Source organism: Channa argus, chromosome 1 (genome assembly GCF_033026475.1).
Source record: "Channa argus isolate prfri chromosome 1, Channa argus male v1.0, whole genome shotgun sequence".
NCBI lineage: Eukaryota > Metazoa > Chordata > Actinopteri > Anabantiformes > Channidae > Channa > Channa argus.
The window spans coordinates 49,319,831-49,343,428 of record NC_090197.1 but is presented as its reverse complement, the minus strand read 5'-3'; the positions used below and the strand labels follow the sequence as shown (position 1 = coordinate 49,343,428).

Here is a 23,598-nt window from a genome sequence, read left to right as displayed (position 1 = left end):
TGTTTCATACACTAACATATTCATGTATTTCATTTCCCCTCAGAATTAGAACCGGTTTTATTAGAAACGTGCCCCTTGTGTGTATCTGTTAGCTAATCAAAGGCAGCGTTTTAAATTACATGATACATACTTAAAAGTCAAACAGCTAAATAATATTGAAAAACACAGAAGCCAGGATTTAAAAAAAAAACCTACAATGAAAGAAAAAAATTACAACGTTATTAATTTACACTGTGGTTCGTGCACAGGTCTACAGGTCTAAGTTTATGCACACTTCGAAGTCAGAAATGTCCAAAATAGAAGTGTTGATTGAACGCAAAAGGGACGTTTCATGAAGAAGATGACGTTGAGAGGATGAAGATGTAGGGTCTGTTACAGGCAATGGAGCAGCTTCCACCGTAGTCGGTTCAAAAGAATGCTCCAGGTGAGGCTCGAACTCACAACCTCGGCATCGCTCTACAGTGTACTGTCATATAAGTACCGCGCGCTAACCGATTGCGCCACTGGAGCTCACTATTTCTAACCCGCAGGTCGCTTTATGAATGGTAGCGACGCAGTGATTCAATTGTTTTGCGTGTATTCTTTATTAAAACTCGTAATGCCCCGCGCGAACGCTTACGCCGTGCTAACGTGTTAGCACGGCTACCGATCACACATAATGCAAAGCATATAATACGGTGCAATTTTCCCTGAGTAAAATTTGGATTAGCGTTAATTGTGAAACAGTATGTCGGAACATCAGTTTCTCCGGACGAGTCCATGATGTCATGCATGTGAAATGAGCAGGAAATGCTTAACGTTACTTTCAAAGTAAAGTTGCGAACAAAAATCCTCTCACATACACCTCACACATCATCTAAAAATTCTATGTATATGTAGCTCAAATATTAAAATAAAATATAATAAAATACTTACCAAAAGTTTCACTATTTCCAGTTTGCCACACTCCTTATTACAAACCTATAATATTGTAGCAACCCACGGTTTATGGGAGCTAATTGTGGGAGGCGGGGAAGCTAAAGCTAAAACTAAGGCTAACCTTAACTGACTTAACTAACCTAATCAGCTAGCTTGGGTGCTAGCAACTAACGTCAAGCGAACAGTTCAAAATGGCAGGCGGAAGGGAGAACACTTGCGCCCCATACACCGCATGACCTCAAGTGCCCCGAGCTGTTTGACAAAAGCAATCACAATACAACTCTTGCCTTTTTACAACTACCTCTCACAACAGAGATAGCTGAGCTTTATTTTGAACACACCCACAAGTAGCCGATCACCGTGAGCGCCATTCATACACACATCACCTTCCTTCACGGTGCCGGCTAACACACACACTTTACATAACAAACCTAAACATGTGAACACACCTAATAACACTAACTGTAACGTAATCATTTTAACATTTAACAGCAATTAAAGCACAGAACTATTCAGAACACATTTACCCATAATTCCCTTGGGGCAGATTGCATCCGCCACCACACTAACCCACTTGCTGGGCCGTTACACTGCCCCCCTCCCCAAGAGGGCTCAGCGTCCCCACAACCCTCAGTCACTCAGTCCCACAACAAAGTCTCTTAACTGTCCTGGCAGACGTCGAGCACGCGCCGGTCTTTGTAGCGGCCCACTCACCATACCAGGCTCAGCCCCAAGTCCACCATTGTTCATGCTGGCACTGGTAGTGGCCGACAAAAGACTGTCCTCCGGTTCTGTCACCGGATTCGGAGCCAGAGGATTAGATGGCGCCAGCCGATCCCTGTGCAGCACCACCCTCCGCCCCCTTCCCGGCATGCGAACCCGATACACCACCTCAGAGATCCGGTCCAGGATCTCTCCGGGCCCCTGCCAGTGGCTGGTGAGTTTTGGCGAGAGCCCCCGCTTCCTCACAGGGCAGTACACCAAGACATTGTCCCCAACTGAAAAAGGGTGTCCATGGCACCGTCCATCATATGCCCGCTTTTGTCGGGCCCCAGCATCCCCTTGGGATTCCCGAGCCAGCTGATGGACCACACTAAGGCGCTCCTTGAGCCGCCTGAGGTAATCCAACTCTGGGCCCCCCGTAATTTCAGGCTCCGGGGGTGGCCCAAAAACCAAGTCCACTGGTGTCCGGAGCTCCCTCCCAAACATCAGTGTGGCTGGGGTACATTGGCTGGACTCCTGGACAGCAGTCCGGTAAGCCCACAGGACCAGGGGTAGGTGCTGGTCCCAGTCCTTCTGATGCCGGCTGGTTAGAATGCCAAGCTGAGTTGCGAGGGTGCAATTAAACTGTTCCACCAGTCCATCGCTCTGAGGGTGGAGTGGTGTGGTCCGAGTCTTTCTAACCCCGAGCCGCTGGCACACCTTAGCAAACAGCCGGCTCTCAAAGTTCCGCCCCTGGTCGCTGTGCAGTTCCTCCGGTACCCCAAACCGGGAGAACATGTCTTCCACCAGTCGCTGGGCAGCTGTGGTGGCAGTCATGTCCGGAACTGCATATGGCTCAGGCCACTTGGTGAAGTAGTCCATTCCGACCAGGATGTAGCGATTGCCAGCCTCAGTAGTGGGAAAAGGGCCCAGGATATCCACGCCGACCCTCTCCATAGGCGCACCGACCAGGTACTGCTGCAGAGGCCCTCGGGAGCGTTGGGTGGGTCCTTTTTGAGCTGTACAGTCATCACAGCAGTGGACGTGAAGCTCCGCGTCCTGACGGCAGCCTGGCCAGCAGAAACGCTGTTGCAAATGGCGCACCGTCTTGGAGTTTCCAAAGTGGCCAGCCCCGGCAGATCCACAGACCCACCGGAGTACCTCCGCCCGAAGAGCACTGGGGACCAAGAGTTGCAGGCGGTCAGCCCCCCCACCTGGTGCCCGCCACCGCCGGTAGAGGATACCGTCACAGAGCTCCAGGCTGTCCCACTGTGAGTGAAGCAGCTTGATCTCTGGCCCTCTGGCTGAAATGGCCAGCCATTCCGGACGTTGTTGAGTCTCCAGCCAGCACCGGATCCATCTCCTGATGCTGCTGCAGCTGTTCTCTGCTGAACGGCTCTCATCAGAGGGAGGAGCATAGGCACGGGGGGGTTGGCTGTTGGGGTACGCTGGCCCTGTGCGGCTCCCACGGTGTCTTCGTTGCCCCTCCTGCCCGGCCTGGGCTGGAGAGCGATGGTCTCGATGAGGCGGCTGGGGTGCGCTGGCCTTGGTGCTGCGGCTCCCGCGGCGTCTCCGTTGCCTCTCTTGCCCGGCCTGGGCTGGAGAGCGATGGTCTCGATGAGGCGGCTGGGGTGCGCTGGCCCTGGCTGTGCGGCTCCCGCGGCGTCTCCATTGCCTCTCCTGCCCGGCCGGGGCTGGGGTACGCTGGCCCTGGCTGAAAGGCTCTCCCTCCCCGGTGGTGACTGTGGCTGCTGATGGCCCCAGCTCTCGTTCCTCATGGCGGCGACAGTAGCGGCACTCGTCCAGAAGGCAGGGGCGTCGGTAGAGGGCATCAGCATTGCCATGCTGTCGCCCTGGCCGGTGCTGGATATCAAAGTCATACTCCTGGAGGATCTCCAGCCACCTTGCCACCTGGCCCTCGGGCTGCTTGAAGTTGAGCAGCCAGGTGAGAGAGGCGTGGTCGGTCCTCAAAGTGAACCTAGTGCCAAGGAGATATGGTCTAAAATGTCTTACAGCCAGGACCACCGCCAACAGATCTCGCCTAATCACACAATAGTTGCGTTCAGGGCGGCTCAGACTGCAGCTGTAGTAGGCCACCACTCGTTCTCCTGTCTCGCCCCCTTGAGAGAGTACCGCTCCAATTCCCACTCCACTGGCATCTGTGTCCACAATGAACGGCTGCTGGGGGTCGGGGTACGCCAAGACAGGAGCCTCCGAGAGGGCCACCTTCAAACGTTGGAAAGCCCTTTAGCAGGCCTCAGACCACTCGAACCGCCGGCCCTTCTCAGTCACTCGGTGGAGGGGACTGGCAATGGTGGCAAAGTCTTTTACAAACCTCCGGTAATAGGAAGCTAGGCCAAGGAAACACCATCACCATTGGTGCAGCCCACGGGCTGTCCGAGGGCGGCTTGGCGTTTCACCAACGGCAGTCTATGGGGCCGCAAGCGAATGGGAGGCGCATCGCCAGTGTCAATGTGGTGCTGCACCAGGCCCGTCCTAGTGCAGTCCTCGTCCTTGGCAGCAAAAATGTCTACGAAGTCCTGCAGCAGCCTGTTCAGCTGCTGCCGCTGCGCTGCGTCAAGGTTTCCACCGCTCCGCTGCGCTAGCTCCGCAACAGCGGCAGCAGTCTCATCAGAGGGAGGAGCATAGGCACGGGGGGTTTGGCTGTTGGGGTACGCTGGCCCTGGCTGTGCGGCTCCCACGGTGCTGAAACAGCCCCCAACACCTCCTCTGCACGCTCGGCTTCTATCAGGGCCTCTTCCAGTGAGCGGGGTGTGGACAGGCGGACATGTTGGCAAAGTCGCTCTGGTGCTAGCCCCCGCAGAAAGGAGTGGAGGCTCAGTTCCTCTCGGGCTGCAACCGGAAAGGTGGGGTAGCCGCGTTGGGTGTAGAGCTGTACATCAGCGGCGAAAGCCCCCAAGCTCTCTCCGTCATGTCTGTAGCGGCCAGCTAGCTGCTCTCTGCTCTGCTCGACGGAGGTTCTCTGCCCGAAGCGCCGTTGGAGAGCGGCAGTGATGGTCCTGACGATCCTCTGGGAGTAGGTTAGCAAGCACCTGCAAGGCAGGACCTTCCAGGGCCAGGGCCAGGTGAGTAGCCGTTTCCTCACCGCTCCATCCCCCATGGAGGGCAGCCAACTCGACCTGGGCGAGGTAAGGTTCCAGTGGAGTCAGCCCACTGTAGCGTGGTAGCTTTACTGGCGTTATGGGTAACGGTCCGTGTCTCCTGTGGTCAGGGTTGCAGTGTGTAGACCGGGCCACACTGGTGCCGTCGGGTCGGCATGACTCGCTAGCCTTAACTTAATAATAACCTATAATATTGTAGCAACCCACAGTTTATGGGAGCTAACTGTGGGAGGCGGGGAAGCTAAAACTAAGGCTAACCCTAACTGACTTAACTAACTTAATCGGCTAGCTTGGGTGCTAGCAACTAACTATTCAGAACACATTTACCCATAATTCCCTCGGGGCAGATTGCATCCGCCACCACACTAACCCACTTGCTGGGCCGTTACAATATTAAACAGAACACATTTCCCACAAGTAATCTGCAAGTAGTTCAGGACGTAAATTAAAGACACTTTTTAACTATGTTAAAAAGTAAAATAAAAATGCTCAAACTTAAATATTTCTCATGATGTAAATTATAGAGTAATTATGATAGTGGAGTGTAAATGCAGTGTGTTCAGTTTAGCTAAATAAACATACTAAGGTGCCATATCTCTTTACCTTTACCCACCTATTTTGTTTAGTGTACTTTCACATTTTCAATCCATTTTAAATGCATGTTTATTCATTGTATAATTTTAATGTGGATGTATTGTGTGTTGGTGAAGGTTGTCAGTCATCCAGGTTTGGTTATCCAAAGCTAACTTATGTTAAGTGGACCAAGAAGAAACAAGTCCCGTTCACATGCTGCAATGGTTTATTTTTTTTAATTTTTTGTCAATGCATCACATAAGTAAACCAATGTTTACTTAATAAATTTAATTTATCAGTATCAGATTCTATTTTATATGTGGCGAGTGCAGGCAGGTTGGAACGGGTGGAGAAAAGTGTCAGGTGTGTTGTGTGATAAAAGAGTATCAGCGAGTATGAAAGGAAAGGTGTTCAAGACGGTGGTGAGACCAGAGATGTTGTTCGGCTTAGAGACAGTGGCACTGCAGAAAAGACAGGAGGCAGAGCTGAAGGTAGCAGAGCTTAAGATGTTGAGGTTCTCTTTGGGAGTGACGAGGATGGACAGGATCAGGAATGAGGACATCAGAGGGACAGCTCATGTTAGATGTTTCGGAGATAAAGTCAGATTGAGGTGGTTTGGACATGTTCAGAGGAGAAACTGTGAATATATTGGTAGAAGGATGCTGAGGTTGGAGCTACCAGGCAGGAGGTCTAGAGGAAGAGCAAGGAGGAGATTTATGGATGTAGTGAGAGAGGACATGAAGTTAGTTGGTGTGAGTGAATAGGATGCAGAGGACAGGGTTAGATGGAGGCACATGATTCAATGTGGTGACACCTGAAAGGGAACAGCCCAAAGGAAAAGAAGAAGAAGATTCTATTTTATGTGTTTATATATCAGTTGCTTTGCAGTGGTCGTATTAAGCATCTTTAATCCAGTTCCAAAATGAATGTTCTGTACCTGTTCGGTAATTGCTCTGCCAAAGTTAGAGACGGATAAACATTTATTTTTAGAAGTTAACAACAAGGTAACAATTTAAAAACACGTTGTTGTTTGGTGATTAGGAAAGAATGGAAGGCTTCAAGTGAAATGAGTTCTGATATCTTTAGCTTTGTTTGAAGGTTATTCCAAGCAGAGGGGGCCGGCAAAACTGAATGCTTTCTCACGATAATAAAATACGAGCTTCACTCTCAATTTCCGGACCAATTTGGGAATGTGTGCTTGAAAAGAAACCTCCTCAAAAAAGCTCCATTAAAAAAAAAAGCTCCAGTAAAAACCCCAGATATTTGTAAATGAAAACTAACTTATTCGCTTTCGCTTGGGCAGTTGTTATTAGTGGGTTGTTCTCTGGAAACTCACATGAGTGTGAAAATACAATGACTTTGGTTATATTTGCATTTAAAACCAATTTCAGTAACTGCAGACGAGACTGAACAATATTAAAAGCAGACTGTAAAAAAATCTAAGGCCTGGGCAAGTGAGGAAGAGCAGCAATAAAGTAAAGTGTCATAAGCATAAAAATTATACAAGGCATTTTAGAGGTTGTCACGCACATTATTAATATAAATGGCGAGGCTGAGGAGGCTGAGGAGGCTGAGGAAGTTTGGCATGTCGCCTAAGATCCTCAGCAACTTCTACAGCTGCGTCATTGAAAGTGTCCTGACCACCTGCATCACGCTGTGGTACGGCAGCACTACTGCCATGGACCGCAAGCACCTGCAGAAAGTGGTGAAGACTGCACAGAAGATCACCAGGACTCCACTGCCCTCTCTGCACAGCATCTAGCACCGCAGAGTCCACAGGAGAGCTGCGTCCATACTCAAAGACCCCTCCCACCCCCAGCACGGACTGTTCACACTTCTACCCTCAGGACGGAGGTACAGAAGGGTGAAATGCAGAACCTCAAGGCTGAAGAACTCTTTCTTCCCCTCTGCCATCAGACTCCTAAACAGCTGACAGGAGTTTGCAACCATGAACATAACATAGCATAACATAACTGTTATATGGACACAATTGTTTACATGGACACAACTGCTTACGAATTGCATTTTGTATTTGCAAACTAATTCTTTTCAGGGAGAACGGCACTACCTCACTTTATTGCCTTATTGCGCTTATTTTGTTTGCTTTTATTTTTATTTTATTTTTATTTTATTTTATTTCTATTTTTTGTCAATTCTCATCTTACTTACTGTGTGACATTTAGAGTGGAGAGCAAAGTAAGAATTTCATTGTACAGGGAAACATGCGTTCTATCTGTGCATATGACAATAAACACTTTGAATCTTTGAATCTTGAATCTTGAATAGAATCCTAGAGACTCCTAGGAAGGAGGAGGTAGAACCCGGCATTTGAACACACTTTGTTCTATTTGAAAGTTGGTCAACAAACCAAGAAGCGGCTTGGTCCGACAAGCCAATATGTAATAAAGATTTGATCAAAAGTGTGGAATCAACTGTGTCAAATGCCTTAGAAAGATCAATGAAAAGGGCAATACAATATTTTTTATAATCCAGCAGCTGAATAAGATCATTTAAAACCTTTAGCGTGGCAGTAACAGTGCTGTGCTGCTCTCTGATACCAGACTGGAAATTTGATAAAATCCTGTTTGTTTCTAGAAACAACTTAAGTTGGTGACTAACTAAATTTTCAAAAATGTTTGCTAGAACACATAATTTAGAAATTGGTCCGTTATCATTTACTTCAGAATGTTGTCCTCCTTTTAGCAGAGAAGGTATAAAAGCTGACGTCCAGACTTTGGGAATTTTATTACAAGTAAGGATGTGTGGACATCAGCAATAGACACTAGTGTAAAGTTAGTTAGTTAGTTGGAGTTTCAGACTTTATCTCATTTTTCTCAGGGTTGAAAGAATCAAATAAAAGCCTGCAGAGATTGCATGATGCAGGGTTCATTATAATAATTATATTTTCATTATAATAATTCAACATGGTTGTTTTATCCGTCACATTTATACCTTCTTTGACTAAGAAGTTAGGAAGCTCATTTATTGGTGTAGAGTCAGAAGTGGATTTTGCAAATTTCCAAAACTTCTGTGGATAATTCAGATCCTTTGTCATTTCAGAGAGGTAATACTCTGACTTGGCTTTCTTTATTAAAGAGGTACAATTTATTTCACAGCTGTTGAAAATGGAGCCAGTCAACCTCAGACTTATTTTTTCTCACCTGGGCCCAGGCAGCATCCCTTCCTTCCTTTAAGAAGATTACCAACTTCTGGGAAAAACCAGGAAGTGTAACCTCTTTTTTCTCTTAATGTACGCAAATGTGCATGTTTATTGATTATCTTATTGATTGTCTTAAAAGCTGATCATAAAAGTACTGTCATGCTAATTCTACAGTATCAAAAAGTGAGACCCCTGCACCACTCAAATCATGACAAGTCATGGACTTGGTCATTAAAGTGCTTGATGTCTATTTTGACCATGATATGAGGCTTCATTCTTGGCAGCTTGACACTTCGGAACCGTAGCAATTGTGCAATGATCATTTAGGTCATTTGCAAAAACACCTATGTCAGTGTACTTATGTGGGACATTAGTCATAATTAAGTCAAGCAAGGACAATCTAGTGGGATATTTAATATTAGGCTGGGTAGGACTATAAATTAATTGGCTGAGATTTAGAGAATCACGGACAGATTTTAGACTGTCTGAAGATACAGACAACCAATCTAGGTTCAAGTCACAAGTTCATTTGAATTTCACCCAGCAACGTAGCAGTGAGGTGAGAGATTCACTTCAGGCTGAAGGGGGTCTAGAAAAGTCCATAATTGTGAGGGATTGAACCCCAACTTAGTTGCTCCTGGTGAGCGTTGGCAGGCTGCATAGCAGCTCCCCCATTGGTGTATGAGTGTGTGTGTGAACGGGTGTAAAGCGCCAATAGGTAGAAAAGTGCTATATAAGTGCAGAACATTTACACCTTTTATTGATTTTACCATACATTTGACATTGTTATGAGAATTATTATTAATACATTGCAGAAACTTGGCCAACATGCAATGTTATGATGTGTATTGCCTATACTGTATATTTAGCATTTAGCTCTTAGCAGAAACTGTTTGTGTATAAATTGTTATTGCAATTAGTTCTTTCAACCGCAGTTGCTTGTGATTTACTTTCCCCATGTAGGATCCCTTTTCTTCCTAATCAGTCCTTCCCATCTCTATAATTTCTTAATAACTCAAACAACTTAGTCAAACAAGATATACAGGTAAACCAATTGAACTATTGCAGCAGACACAGGTCAATTGATCACATGGATCACAAGATGGCGCCCGTGTCTTCCAAAAGTTAACATGGTGAGACATGAATTCATCTTCTTTATTGTGTGTGTGTGTGTGTGTGTGTTTGTGTGTTCATAGCATGTGTCGTACAACAGACTGTGTTCTTGATGCAGTTATATGCGCTTATGCGTGTGCTTTTGTTTCCATGCAGTAATCTTAGAGTTGCCTGCTCTATAGTCCTCAAACCAGTGTTTAACAAACAGTTCATGGATTATTCACTTCTAACACATAATTCAATGAGATCAGGCCAGTCTTGGTTGAAACTGAAGGCTGTGGAATTTGTGTCTTCATTCAACATTATTGTATCGCGACCATGTGCTAAAGCAGTTAGTGGTGCTCTCGGTTGGCTGTCTGTCCATTAAATATATATACATATTTATATTGCTGTTTATTTGTCTTTTAGCTGCTAGTGGTTGAGCTACTGACTTGACTGAATTCCTTTTTGTAAGAGCAGAGGTGGCGGATGGAATTCTTTAAAGTTTCACGAAACATGGAACTGGAGAAACAGTAGATGACGGGGTCCAATGTGCTGTTGAGGTAAGTGAAAGCGATGCACATCTTAAAGCCCTGGGTGAACCTCCTGTAGGTATCGCAGTCCGAGGGGTGAAACTTCTTAATGCACATCGCCCCCAGACCTGTGATGACACCTGGCATGAAGCAGATGGTGAACACCAAACTGATCACCCCGACAGTTACGATGGCTCTCCGAACTGTCTTCTGCCTCTCTAGCCGGCGTTGACGAAGGGAGAAGATGATCCGGCCTGAGCAGAAAAGTAGCAATAACCATGGCAGGAAGAACTCTGCAATAAAGGCCATATAGTGTATCATCATGACCAAAGGGACTGTCTCATAGGAACTGAAGCTGCGACACAGGGAGATATTGCCATGCTTCTGAAGGAGGTCGGCGGTCAACAGTGGAATCGAAAAGGCGGTCACAATAGTCCAGATAAGGCCTGAGAACAAAGCCGCCTGAGTTCTCGTCATGTGGCTGACACAGTGATGGGGATGGACCACTTTGAAGTAGCGATTCAGTGCCACAGCCGTCATGAATGCAATGCTGGCAGAGCGATTGACAGTCAGCATAAAGAGGTTGATGCGGCACAAGACCGCTCCAAACACCCAGTCTTCATTTCGCAGGTGTGTGTCGATACGGAATGGCACGCTGACAATGAGCAGGAAGTCCGCTAGAACCAGGTTTGTGAGGAAGAGAGTGTGTGCTTTCCAGGACTTCATGCGGAAACAGAAAATCCACATGGCAATTGCGTTGCCAGGCAGGCCTATGATCATCTCAACGCTCATGACGATTGGCAGGAATAGAGATCCAAGTTCTTCGGTGGAATGGCAATGTAAATTGCCTGTTGTGTTTTTAACCTCCATGGTGATTTCAACTGTGAACACTGTCCAATCTCTTTGGTTTTTACACTGCTCCTTATTTTCGAAAAAGAGAGAGAGAGAGGAAAAAGAAAAAAAACATGACTTAAACTTTAAGCAAAGTTCAACATTTTGGGAAAAAAAACATGCAAACTGAGTGAACTGATACTTGGTGGCTTTTTTTTTGTAATCCACTGTGGCTTGGACGAGGCCTCTTTTTATGTAGCTTTAGCCAAAAGCATCTGCCAAATGTATATATGTTGAAATCCTTCATTATTTATCTGGCTAAAGAACATTCAGGCATCTCTTTCGCATCTACGTGGTTGATATTAAGCTGCGGCAACTTAGGCAAGCACATAGGAGGAAACACCTTGTTGGGTGATGGCCAAAGAAATCGGCTTCACATCAACTCAACTATTGGCTGCAGCTTCATATAGAGATGCCACAAAGAGTGTGGTGTGATTTTTTTTTTTCATGCTCATTTCTCATTTTTATTTCTTGCCCAAGACAAACAAGAAAGGAAACATATTTCCTGAATGTCACTTTTTTAAGACAAGAAAGAACTCATTTCTGGCAGGCATAGTTATTACAGCCATTACAAACGACGAATAAATGTGCAAACGTACATGTACCAGTTCTTGTCCTACAAAACATTGGATACTTAAAATGTTTTATTATAGTGGTGCTAGTAATGAGACACACCAGTGATGGTTAAAAACTCTGTCATTTGGTCATTTGAGCTTTCAGCCCTTTAAAGTTCTTACCTCAAACTGTAAGTGGAATAAACAATATAAAAAAGTTCCAGGATGTAGTACTCACCTGTTGTCCACACTTAATTTCCCTTAATTTCCTTTCCTCTCAGCAAAAGTCCAGAAGATCCTCATTTCCAGAAATCAGAGTTGTCTCACTGATGCCTTCAGCAGATGAAGGCAGTGGTATGTGTACACATTTCAGGCTGGTGTAGGCTCCTGAGTTCCTTGTGACAGCCCCCTTTAAAGAAGTTGGTTCCTGATGAGGGCTTGTCATAACATGAGGTTCATGCTGGAACAAGCTGTGCGACATTCACTTCTGGTATTTTCGACCCAGCTGAAGAAAAGCCTTTGTGTCACTTCCTTCTGCTATTTTGTGAAATGCATCTATTTGACATTTAACTTATAAGGAAAAACAAATCACAATTGCCTTTTTATTTTAATGTCAGGGTTATTTTTTGACAATTAATTGTTGATATAAAATACCACATACTCATAGACAGGTGATGTCTTTTTTCAGGATATTTATCCCTTTTTTTCATACTTCACCTTATGTGTTAACATTAAACAATAACTTCACACTGAGAATAACATATAAATGAGGCGTATATCTAGAGAATATAAATCACTGTACACGTAAACTGCCAATGATGCAAATTTCTGTGTAAATGTCTTAATATGCTCTGATCATAATGCAGCTGTTTACTAGAATGCAGTGAGCTGTTTTCCACTGAAATGTAAAATATTATTGTGTCATTCTTCCTGTAGTCCAGTTTAATCCTTGTCTGCTTCAAATATTTCCGACACACATACTAAATGCAATTGTCTCATCAGCTTGACTCAACTGTTATTAATCTGAGCTTACGTCATCACAACTTGAATTTACCGGACTGGTTTCTCCTCTCACCTTCGCATTACATCTCACACTGCACAACTGCACCTCATCCAGTCTCATTTGGGCTCATCCTATGTCGTCCCACGTGTTATCAGAAACTGTCCTCCTGACAGAAAAACGGCAGTTCATTATGACGACAGTAAATGTTTTAGTCAAACAACCTTGAGTGCTTGCTCTGGTTTCTGCTCCTTCATGTCTAAACGAACTGGTTGAGGTGATTTGGGCATTTCATCAGGATGCCTCCTGGGCACCTTCCATTGGAGGTTTTCCAGGTGTGAAGACACAATCCACACTGGAGACATTATATAAGCTCATTTAACTAGAAATGCCTCAGGACAACCAGGGAAAGATTAGAAGCAGAAGATGATAACAAGATGAACCTCTAGTAACCACAGCAATTGTAAGATCAGCAGTAGTAATCCTCCAGATTAAAAGGAGGTTTGTGTGGATTATTGAGTCCCAAGGGGAAACTGTTGTTTGATTCCAGTGTAAAACTCAACAATTTGTAATGTTAGTAAGAATATTACTAAATGCATATTCTGCAAAACCACAATCTGCAATGTGTTTCAAAATGCTGAGGCAGAATGACTGACGTTGGTGTCAGAAAAACTCACAAGGAATTAAATACTTCACACCAAATAATTTTCCTAAACAAACTATCTATACACAAGACACCAAAGAGACAAAGAGACCCAGTCCCTCTAAACAGTACGTGAAGAGTGTGACCTTTGGTACCTCAGTGACTTTATGGTCACTGACTTCTATACCACAGTGTAGTCGGCCGTCACTGCCCTAAAGGTGTGTTTGTTAGAACCACTGGACTCTGATCTGCAGGTTTGACAGCCATCTATGTGTTTTAATAGAGTGAGCACAGAACAAACACACACAAAGTCAGACTGAAATCTGCACTCGGGGGCAATTTAGGGAGACACTATGCGCTGAATCATCTACATATAAAGCATGTGTGCACATGAGCAAAAAAATTTGTTGGAAAAATAAATCATGAAAATTGATCCAAGGCAGTTCAATCTGGATCAGAGAGGTTGACCGACAGTCAGGCTGACATTGCTGTGCTTTGAGCTATGCTCCCCACTGCTGAAACAGAACTTGATGAAGCTAGTAATATTTAATAGTTCCTGTTGGAGTTAGTTCTTCATACTGGTTTCAGTATGTGCATTTTTTTTAGCAGCTTATTTTTGGCACACCCTTCCCCTGTGTTTTTTATATGATAGCCTCCCAAATCTGACCCACAGCTAAATATACAGCATTACACATAGAGCTTCTGTTTTATGCAGGCTCTGTCACATCAATACACGTATTTGCACACTTAGGGCGTGCATAAAAGAGAACATTCAGGCAGACACTGTGGGATCATTAAAAACAAATTTACCACACACACACACTTACAAAGACACATTTAGTCCTATAGTGACTTGCGTTTTCTTTCCGGGTCTCTCTCTGGGTTCACAACCTCAGTGTGTGACAGAGACATCACTGTCTGATTGATAACATGGAGCAGCTTAATGTTTAGCCTAACACACACACACACACACACACACACACACACACACACACACACACAAGGAAGGAAGCAAAGGGATTACAAAGGCACAGAGAGCCATATGCCATATGCTGCCCAGGGATGGAGGTGAGAAACTTAAAAGCAAGAAGAACACAAGGTAGTACTGACCGAGGTGAGAACTGTAACTATCGACATTGGTGACAGCATATTGACACAGTTTGAGGCTCAATGTTGTAGTTATTGCCACTGCATCCTTATCTCAGCTGTAGCCAGCAAAAAAAAAGTGAAATGATGGATCCAAAAATGTTATTTAGAAATTATTCTGGAACTGAATCGACTTCAAGGAGAATGAATTTGCATAGTTTTTTTTTTTTTTTTTTTAAAACTTCACTCAGAGATAGTCCAGAGTGGAGCCATTCATTTTCTACGCTGGGTATTAGCCTGTTAATTAAAGCATTAGCCTGTACATTAAAGCATGTACACGGTGCTGTGTGGAGGAGGGACAATACGGGACTGAATACGATGTGCATGGCAAAAACTATTACAACAAGTCTGTCAAAATGTAGTAACATTTTAATATATATGCCATCCTTGTTTAAAATGAAGGTCTTGGTAAAGCAAATACTGAAAACGCTTGTTGTAAACAACTGCGACTTTAGTGATGCACACGCTTTGTTTTATACAAAGTTTTGTTTTATATATATATATATATATATATATATATATATATAGCTTATATATATATAACTTATATATTTATATTTATATATTTTAGGTGCACAACTAAAACTAATGGAGCCATGCAAGAGCACGGCAAGACATTTCTGCTGAACGAAAAGGTTGAAGTGTCTATTCAAACAGTTTTAATGAGATGTTCATTTAAATGTAGGATTATTTTGTGCTGCTGCTGAACACTGTTTCATCATACTGACAGGTGTGGGCTGACTAAGAGAGACACCTCTGTGTGTGGTGTTGTACAAGTTCAATAGCACCACAAACTGCAGTCTGAACATTATCAGCTTCCCAAAGGGAGGATTCATGATGTTTCTGCTTTTAGCTACTTGTATGTAATAAACTGACAACAGATTGCATGTTGGAAACGTTATCTTAGCTTAACATAGAGACTGAAAATAGCGGCAAAGATTGATGAGAGAGTGATGATTCTACAATGTGTTTACTACAGTCGAGGTCAAAGTGGGTAGTGGAGAGGTGGTTCTTATGTTTCTTATAATACACTCCAGTATGACACAATTTTCCACGGCTAAATGCCCATTGATTTTAATTCCTTTGTGACAGGGACCAGTGTTGCAGCAGAGTCACGCAGCAGCAGCAGCTTCAGTCGTCCTCTCTCACCTCTAGTTCGTCTATATGTATATGCACTGCATGGCTGCCTTTGCGAGGTGGCCTTTACTGCCGTGTTGGATTGGTGCTGCACCCAGGACAGGAGGCTGGCCGGTCATAGCAGCCTGTGGGCGCTACCCATGTACGCCACCGCAATCTATCTCATAGAAGGCCTCAGAGACTGCCTGCTGGCTCGGCATCAGCCCCTGCCTGTGCGTCTGACGGCCTACACCGTGTTTATCTACTTGTGGGAGTTCAGCTGGGGATCGGGTCTGAGGCTGTTGGGGGCATGTCCATGGGATTATTCAGCTTATAGGTACAACCTGGGAGGACTAGTGACCCTTGAGTATGCATTGCCATGGGCTGTGGCAGCATTTCTGGCAGAGCAGCATGTGATCCGGAACACTTTAAGGATAAGACTGCACAACTGACCTGAAATCAATCTGGCATCCTGTGCTTCCAAAGACAACAATGATTTCGGACACACTAATGTGAGTTTGGGATATTTTGATACCAAAAAATGCAGTGAACTCTTTTGGATCAGCATGCTTCAAATGTTTAAACGCACCCAAATTCAAAGCCCTCTAATTCAAAGCAATGACACCACCAATAATTAACAGGTAATTTAATAGAGAAACTCGCCAGCAGCTAATGTAGATCCTTCTCATTTAAGGCAACAGACAACAGGCCTGTAGAACGAATATGCTGTTTTGCATTTTGGGAAATGGGCTGACAAAGAGTAGAGTCAGCAAGCTGCGGTTTTTGGGTTTTTGTTTTTCAGCCTGTGGCCACTGAAACGTTGGTAGTGTGATAACAAGACCTGACAAGATGGACAACGGATTCCCAAGAAATATATTTCTAGCAGAGCAGCATTCTAGAGAGCAGTGTGAATCTCACTCATATTTCTGTTAAAAGTAAATACCTGCACACTCGCCTTCCTGAGGAAGAACGGGAAGTGCATTACACATCTTTTAATGTTTTAGCCCCAATTAAATAACCTTAATAGACCTTTTACTTTTTGACCATACACTTAAGTTCCTGGTATTGGACTTTACATGCCAAATCCAACCTCTGAATTTTTTTTCCTGTGTAACTTTGTTTTTCCACTCCATGAGTTCAGAAGGACATCAGTGCTCATGTCTCAGAATCATTTCTAGGAATCATTTTAAATGTTTACATATGACTAATATTATTCCTGAAGCCTCCCACTCTTACTTTCAGTGAGAAATAGAACTGCTCCTAGTAAAATGTGTGACCTTACTATTTTACTTGTATGACAAGTTTAGATTGTAGTTTTCTGTAGTTCAGGTTTGTAGTTTTATACAGTGGAAACAATCCGCCACTTTGTTAATGGAAAGGTTAATGCTTATAAGCAAAACGTATGTCACTGAGGATAAGACAGTTATTAAAAGCTTTATTGGCTAGAACTTCTATTTCTGTAGTAAGGAACATTTTTTTTAGAAAGCTACTTCACTGTGCGATTTCACCATGTGGAATTACCTCTTCAGCCAAATCCTCTGCTATTTTTCCTGTATTACACACTACACGTTTTAGTCCGCTGAGGTAAATTGGTTGTCCTCAAAAGGATCACATAGTTCGCCTTCACAACAATAGTCTTTTTTTTTTAAGCTCGAGCCCATTAAATGTCTCAGGTAGTCAACATCTAGAACACCTACGTATCAACCTGATGATAAATTGCTCTCACTCCTAAAAGTGGGACAAAAAAATGTGTGTCATTGTAAGAGATTTCCTACTCCGAGATGGGCCCTGACCTCTTTTTGAACATTCTTATTATGTTTTATGAATTGAATGAACTGGGCAATGCAAATGGATTTGATACTGAAATGATAGTGAGTTTGCGTGTGTGTGTTTGTGATATGATAGTAAGTAACATGAGAAGTAACATACAGAGGATTCTTACCACATGATCAGCATTGACAGTGTGAACGTTTCACACGGTCACAGCTGCTCTTGTGTCATGCCCAGTCACGTCTGCCTTCGCAGAATTGCACCGTGTCCATTAAATAAGAATCTAGCACACGGAACTTGGCAGGCAACACACATGTCACTTAATAACAAGGTGATTATTTTCCAGACGCTGAAAACTGTGTTAATATCCTCTCACCCAACAGTGTCACTCGACCGGAATTGTTACTGTCGAAGATGTGAACGTGCAGGAGGCTGATCAAGATAATGTTCCCCTCAGTTGGAGAAGCAGCATGTTGATCTAGTTTAGGAAAATTAATTCAATAAATAAAAAAATTAAATATAGAGGAATGTTGAAACTATTAGCTCATTAGCTGTGGTAAGGTGAAGGTAATAACCACCTTACTCTATACTGTACATTGTATATTATATTGTTTATATTTGTTTTCTGTTAACAAGTAATCATGCTAATATAAAAGTACATTCAATTGCAAAATTAATGTATTTGACGATAACACTGTGAAAATTACAGTTCAACACATTCTTATACACATTCATACTGAAATGGATCAAGGTTCACTCTTGTTGACACAAAATAGGAGCTGGTAACCTATTTAGGCGTATATGATTTACAGTGCTGTGAATAATTACTTACCCTAATCCTGATGTCTTCTCTTTGTGTGTGTGTGTTTATGTATCATATTAAACGATTTCAGATCTTCAAACAATGAACAAAGGCATCCTGAGGTTTTGAGTGATTATAATGTAATTTATTGATGATAAAAGATTCTCAAAAAAAAAAAAAAAACCCTCATATTTCCATCTCTGTATGTGGATTACATCAGCTGTAACATGACCCCGTCTTTCAAACGGTTCAACTTTTGGCTCATCAGTCCACTGAAGATTCCCCTAAAAGGTTTGCGGCTCATGTGGGTGTTTGGTTTCAGGATTTAGACATCTGGGGTCAGCACTGGCTCCGCCTCGCCACTCTCCGATGAAGCCATTTCTGCTCTTGTTTTCAGATAGGATAGTAATGAAAACAAACTTGTGTTGAGATAAGAGAAGCCCGCAGGGCCTTGGCTGTTTTCTGACTACCTGGATGAGTCAACTTCATATTTTTGGACTAATTTTGGAAGGTTAGACACTTCTGGGAAGGTTCACTATTGTTCTAGGTCTCCATTTGTAGAGAGTGTAGAAAAAACTCTGTTTCATTTTCATAGCTTTTTAGGTTCGCTACTTTATCACATTGGTGATAAATCATAATTTAAACTTTTATTTTGTATTTGCTCAGGTTGCCTTAGAATTGGAAGAGCTGAAATCGCTTAGTATGAGATACACACAGCAACAGAATAAATCTGAATCATTTTTTTCACCACATCGTATATTATTGTGAGTAATGATACACAATTTCCTCTTCATTACTACTCTAAACACAGACACACATGTAGCATGTGTCATGTGTGACACTAGACAAGCCAATGCCTGTTTAAAGTGTGTGTATGTATTGGCAGGTCACGGTCAGGGCCTCTTCCGCTCAGGGTTTTGAACCACGAAAAGTGCAACAGTGCTGTTATCTCTCTGCCACTGGTACCTACAGAAGAAGAAGATGCATTATTACAGGCAAAAACATTAAAAGCAGTATCTCAGGTCATTTCTGCCAAATCATTGCATTAAATTACTTTTTATCTATTTGGTTTGCCCTGACTTGATAGATTTGTTGCAAACTGTTAATGTGGACTCACTCGCTATGTTCAGGAATAAGTAAACTGTCTCCTTCAGACAGAGAAATCTCCTGTTCATTCAGGGTCACTTGTGAGGATCCCTCCTAAGAGATAGTGAGAGAAGGAGGTGAGTTTGTGTATTATAGTCAGATGCAGTATCAAGCTACAGCACAAACAGTGCGTTCGGAGACTATACCAGTTGCCAAATCCACACATCACTTTGTCGTACTGTTGTCTCCATCACCCCACATCCGAACACCATTGCCTGTCAGAGTCAAAACACAGAGATTTTTTGGTTTGCGTGTTTTTGTTTACTACACATCAAATTTTCCATGTTAGTCAGAGGAAAATTCCACAACCAGGAAAATGTCTGTTTAAGTCGAGTTTCAGTTTCGCTTCATCAAATTGGTTTCAGCATTTCATAAGACGTCTATATATAGTACCAGCTATAGATCAGCAATACCGCCGTATCTAGAATTGTAACTATTATTTTTTGAATGATATTGGGCATCACACACCTTATATATATTAGTAGGTTTCTGTAATTGAAAAATGTAAAAGAGTAATCTTTAAGTTATTGTATTGTTACTGTAATTTTACTGTATGAATTAGGAACATACACTGTTTTTTGGGACCCTTTTGATTTCTTCACTTTTTGTGTGTATTGCATACTTTAGATCTTCAAACACAATCTAGACAACCTGAGCAAACACAAAATATAAGTTTTCAATGATCATTGTACTTATTGAAGCGAAAAGGTGATGTAATAACAACTAGAACTGCTACTTTTTATTTTAATATTTACTAATAATCGTTACACAGTGTTTTAAAGTACCCAACATCTCAGATACCCACAAAAACAAAACTACAGGTTAATAACATTCCTCTAAAATACCCAGTTGTTACTTCTCGGTTTCTAATGGTCTTGTTCTCCTTCAGTAGAGTGAGTAAGTATGTTAACTGTTCCCTGGAATTATTTAATTGTTCATGCTACTGTACATACACACTGAACAAAAGCATGAAGGTCAGAAACCTGTTTCCGCCTTTTTTCCGTTACCCTGTACCTCCGTCTCAAACTGAGCTCCGAACATGTCGACAGGCCTACCACTCGCCAGAGTTGGCCTGTTTTTGTCCAGCCAGTCTTTGAAGGAGAAAGGTGACATCACATTCATGGTGTTCAGCTGGAACGGAGGCTCCCTGAAGACTTCATCTGCTCATCCAAAGGTAAAAAAATTTACACATCTTAAAAATGTACAGAGATTGCGATACCTAACCCTAAAAGGGAAATCACAAAATATTTCCAAACAGCTTACTTGGATCAGGTTTTCCTGTTTTATACTGCTTTGATGCCATAAATCTGCAAGTATATAGTCAAACAACAAATATGGCGTTAAAAGAAATAACGTGATTTGATGGAGGCAGTTGGTAAGTCTTTAGATAACGATGAAGGAGAAAAGCCGCCTTACTCTTTGATTATTGGTACCAGTTGGGTTCCTAGATCCTGACAGTAGAACCACTTCTCAAACAGAATATCCGTGGTGTTGTTTACGTAATACCTGCGAACACCAACACAAACATAATACTACTTTTTAACATTTAAAAAAAAAACCCAAGTAAATAGAAGAGAAGAGTGTAGGTGACCTCAGGCAGTCAGTCTCAGTCAGCAGCCGTCTCCTCTCCACCACCAAACCCACAGTATTGGCCTGTCTCTGTGGGGAGTGGGGGATCCGAGCTGGAAGCAGGAACATCTGCCAAAGAGGAAAAAAAAAAAAGAGTCGAATCCAGACCGTCAGTCAAAAACAGTGCAAAAAACTACGAAACTTGAAAACTTGCAACCTTGCAAATTCTCCTGAGTGGTACTGGCGCGTTTTAAACGAGACCACCAGAATAAGATGCTAAACCAGTGAAGGCAAAGTAATTGATACTGCTTTAAAGTGCTATTAGAGCTCACCTCTCCCTCTTTAATGTGCACATCTTTGTGTTTGCCATTTTCAATCACCTTCAGACACATGTCTCCCTTCAGCTGGTAGAACAACTATTTAGAACAAAGAGTGCACAACAAAAGAAGAATAGTACTGGATTAGAGGGGACGTACATCTTGTTTACATGTCAACGTATGATTGTATACGATTGTACATATGAAGAAAGTTGTAAAAAGCCTTCTGTGGTTTCAGATGGGGGCTGTGTGAAGTCTGAGAACCACTATCATGTAATGTTACAAAAGACAGCTGCAATTAAAGACTAAGTGTCCAGGAATAGATTCGAATAGATTAAACAGATTAGATTAGAATAATAATTATAGTTGTAGTGCATCCACAATCCTCATAAAAACTGAGGCCGACAATGGCAAAGCCTTATCAGAGGAGCATCACCATCATCATCTTATAAAAGTAACTGCATTTCAACATGATTTACAGCAAAAATCCCACAAGTCAAAAACTTTTAATCAAGTATTCCTAAAGTTCACTGCATGTTTCATCCAAGTTGCATCATCTGACCGTCTTCTATGCACCCGTCAGCCATAATTAAAGAGCAACAGGGGCCAGTGTGCCATTAAAGACAGGTGCCAAAACAGAGCTTTCTGCATATGGAGCAGCATAACTGCATCACTAGTGTAATCACTGACACTGTAAACATCAAAACAGGGGAAACAGAGATTGTTTGACAATCTCTGTTGACAGTAAAGCCATTATACAATTCCCTACTGTTTAATTATGGATACTACTGGCTAAGACAGCTGCTACCCTTCAACCACCGGATACTGCACCAATGTGAGTTTTATGAAAAGGTTGGATGACCACACTGTCATTCAGGAGCCATCAGCACCCCTGTGTCTTCATGGCTTATCTATCGTAGTTGAGCTCAGAGCTCATAATCATGACCCCGGATCTCAGGAGATGCTTGGACTTGTAAAGTTCCTCATACCATCTCTGAACTGGAAAAAGCTCAGTTACTGATTCTTGAGAATGCAATGAGCAACAACACCTCTAGAAGGTAGAAATATTACTTCCTCTTAAAGCTTTACTAGATTCTATTGTTAATAGTAGCTGTGTTTTTTTGCAAAGTGTGATGCCATTTATGTGAGTGTGATTCTTTGATTGTTATTGTTTCAAATTGAATTTGCTTTCTGTAGCTTACTGGAACAACTTAAATAAAAAGAGAGAAACATTGTGCTACTAAAACAACATGATACCAATACTTCCCCCCCCCCTACTTTGCCCCCACACATTAACTAGAGGAAGTCAGGCACAATGTTTCAACCAAGCATTGCAAAATAGTTGCAGTTTACTCAGTGAAACTGTGGGGGAGGAAGAATAGTTTACAGAGGCAGTTCGCCTGCAGGAAAGTGAAAGTGCAGAGTTGGCTGTGATTTACATTTACCATGCAAAACATCGATCGAGAACAGAAGGCAAGAAAACAGAATTTACTGTCCTTTTTTTTTTTAGGGGATTTAGTTAAAATTTGCATTAATTAAACAGAGGGCAGTTTATTCCAGGGTAATTTTGTCCATGTAACCTGAAAGAAATCGAATGCTACTGTCCTACCTCCTCCCCTTCCTCAATATGATAATCCTTCCTGGTATTTGGACCTCCAACAAACATGATGTTCAATTGGAGATAGTGCCTGAGGAGTTAAAAATATTTATGTACTTCATGTCCTCATATTAGTCAGCGGAAGCTAGTTGTTTGTCTGGGCACTAAACAATACACTTAAAAACATTTTCAGTCAAAACGCTGTCAAATAATCAGCTGTTTCAAATATGAAACCTCTGTGATTACTCGTGTGTCTAATGTGTCTATATTAAAATACAACATATGACTCACATCAGCTTGTTGCACACTGGTGGCAGAAAAGCATTCTGGTGCTCTGCAATCCAGTTTTCCACATTCACAAGAAGAGGACTGTTGGTCATTTTGTTAAAAGACTGAGTTCTGTCCTTCAGTATTAACCTGCCTGGCAAGTCCGCTGGTCTGACTAGATTCCACACTAATAGCGAAAGTCCAAAATGCAGAAGTGTCTGTCCTAAGAGGGGGAGGAGCTCTATTTACTAGGACAGGTTAAAAGTCACTTGGAGTGTAATGCTCAATAGCAAAGGTTGATCAAATGTGTCTCTTACGACACTCATGTAGTGAAGCTGGTAACATGCACCCACTGTGTATGATGTTTCTCCTGAAAGGTTTCTCTGACAGGGAAATAATAAATTGAAAGTGCCTTAGGAAATACATTAAACATATTAATCAAAACATGCCCACAGACATTGTATTCCTTCTTGTTCAGCAGTATCATATTTTGTACTATGTCTACTGTAAACAACACCCTACAAAAGCTGAGTTTCACAATAAAAGTTAACAAGAATTTGAAGAGGCACATCAGTACATGTTTTCTTCATTTGCTGTTTTATTCATGGTGCTGCTCCCAACACTACATAGTCACGAGCAGATATTTCACACGGCATGCAAGGTCTGTGTTAGTGTCTATG

At 42.7% G+C, this 23,598-nt stretch overlaps 3 protein-coding genes and 1 non-coding gene across 7 annotated transcripts; 1 reads left to right on the top strand and 3 right to left on the bottom strand.

The window, feature by feature from the left end:
• Positions 1-416: 416 nt before the first annotated feature.
• On the bottom strand, positions 417-510 carry trnai-uau (transfer RNA isoleucine (anticodon UAU)). The gene is made up of 2 exons: positions 473-510; positions 417-452 (listed from the first exon to the last, which is right to left on the bottom strand). It is a non-coding gene; the product is annotated as a tRNA-Ile (tRNA).
• An 8,690-nt stretch (positions 511-9,200) lies between these two features.
• hcar1-3 (hydroxycarboxylic acid receptor 1-3) lies at positions 9,201-14,513 on the bottom strand. Of its 4 annotated transcripts, none has more exons than XM_067529303.1 (4): positions 14,016-14,513; positions 12,621-12,714; positions 11,784-12,115; positions 9,201-11,021 (listed from the first exon to the last, which is right to left on the bottom strand). In XM_067529303.1, exon 4 carries the CDS (start codon positions 10,968-10,970, stop codon positions 9,993-9,995), a length of 978 nt encoding a protein of 325 aa, XP_067385404.1. In that variant the 5' UTR covers positions 10,971-11,021; positions 11,784-12,115; positions 12,621-12,714; positions 14,016-14,513; the 3' UTR covers positions 9,201-9,992. The 4 variants fall into 4 exon arrangements, with proteins under 4 accessions (XP_067385404.1, XP_067385423.1, XP_067385397.1 ...); XM_067529322.1 differs by having other exon boundaries at positions 11,784-12,050; XM_067529296.1 differs by having other exon boundaries at positions 11,784-12,714.
• An 882-nt stretch (positions 14,514-15,395) lies between these two features.
• LOC137137396 (transmembrane protein 229b-like) lies at positions 15,396-15,902 on the top strand. The gene has a single exon (XM_067524039.1). It carries the CDS (start codon positions 15,396-15,398, stop codon positions 15,900-15,902), a length of 507 nt encoding a protein of 168 aa, XP_067380140.1.
• Positions 15,903-18,145: 2,243 nt separating this feature from the next.
• Positions 18,146-23,129, bottom strand: haao (3-hydroxyanthranilate 3,4-dioxygenase). The gene is made up of 10 exons (XM_067529337.1): positions 22,943-23,129; positions 22,664-22,742; positions 21,070-21,153; positions 20,760-20,866; positions 20,585-20,674; positions 20,432-20,475; positions 20,183-20,328; positions 19,315-19,383; positions 19,140-19,222; positions 18,146-18,988 (listed from the first exon to the last, which is right to left on the bottom strand). The coding sequence occupies exons 1-10, from the start codon at positions 23,029-23,031 to the stop codon at positions 18,916-18,918; spliced, it is 864 nt and encodes a 287-aa protein (XP_067385438.1). The 5' UTR covers positions 23,032-23,129; the 3' UTR covers positions 18,146-18,915.
• Between the last annotated feature and the right edge of the window lie 469 nt (positions 23,130-23,598).

Excerpts from the sequence above, each read along its gene's own strand:
- LOC137137396 (XM_067524039.1), top strand. The coding sequence starts at position 15,396 with ATGCCCATTGATTTTAATTCCTTTGTGACAGGGACCAGTGTTGCAGCA.
- haao (XM_067529337.1), bottom strand. The coding sequence starts at position 23,031 with ATGACCAACAGTCCTCTTCTTGTGAATGTGGAAAACTGGATTGCAGAG. Across the intron at positions 21,154-22,663 it reads ATATTGAGGAAGGGGAGGAG|TTGTTCTACCAGCTGAAGGG; the intron begins GTAGGACAGTAG and ends TGTTCTAAATAG. Across the intron at positions 19,384-20,182 it reads GAGCTCAGTTTGAGACGGAG|GCAATGGTGTTCGGATGTGG; the intron begins GTACAGGGTAAC and ends TGACTCTGACAG.
- hcar1-3 (XM_067529296.1), bottom strand. The coding sequence starts at position 10,970 with ATGGAGGTTAAAAACACAACAGGCAATTTACATTGCCATTCCACCGAA.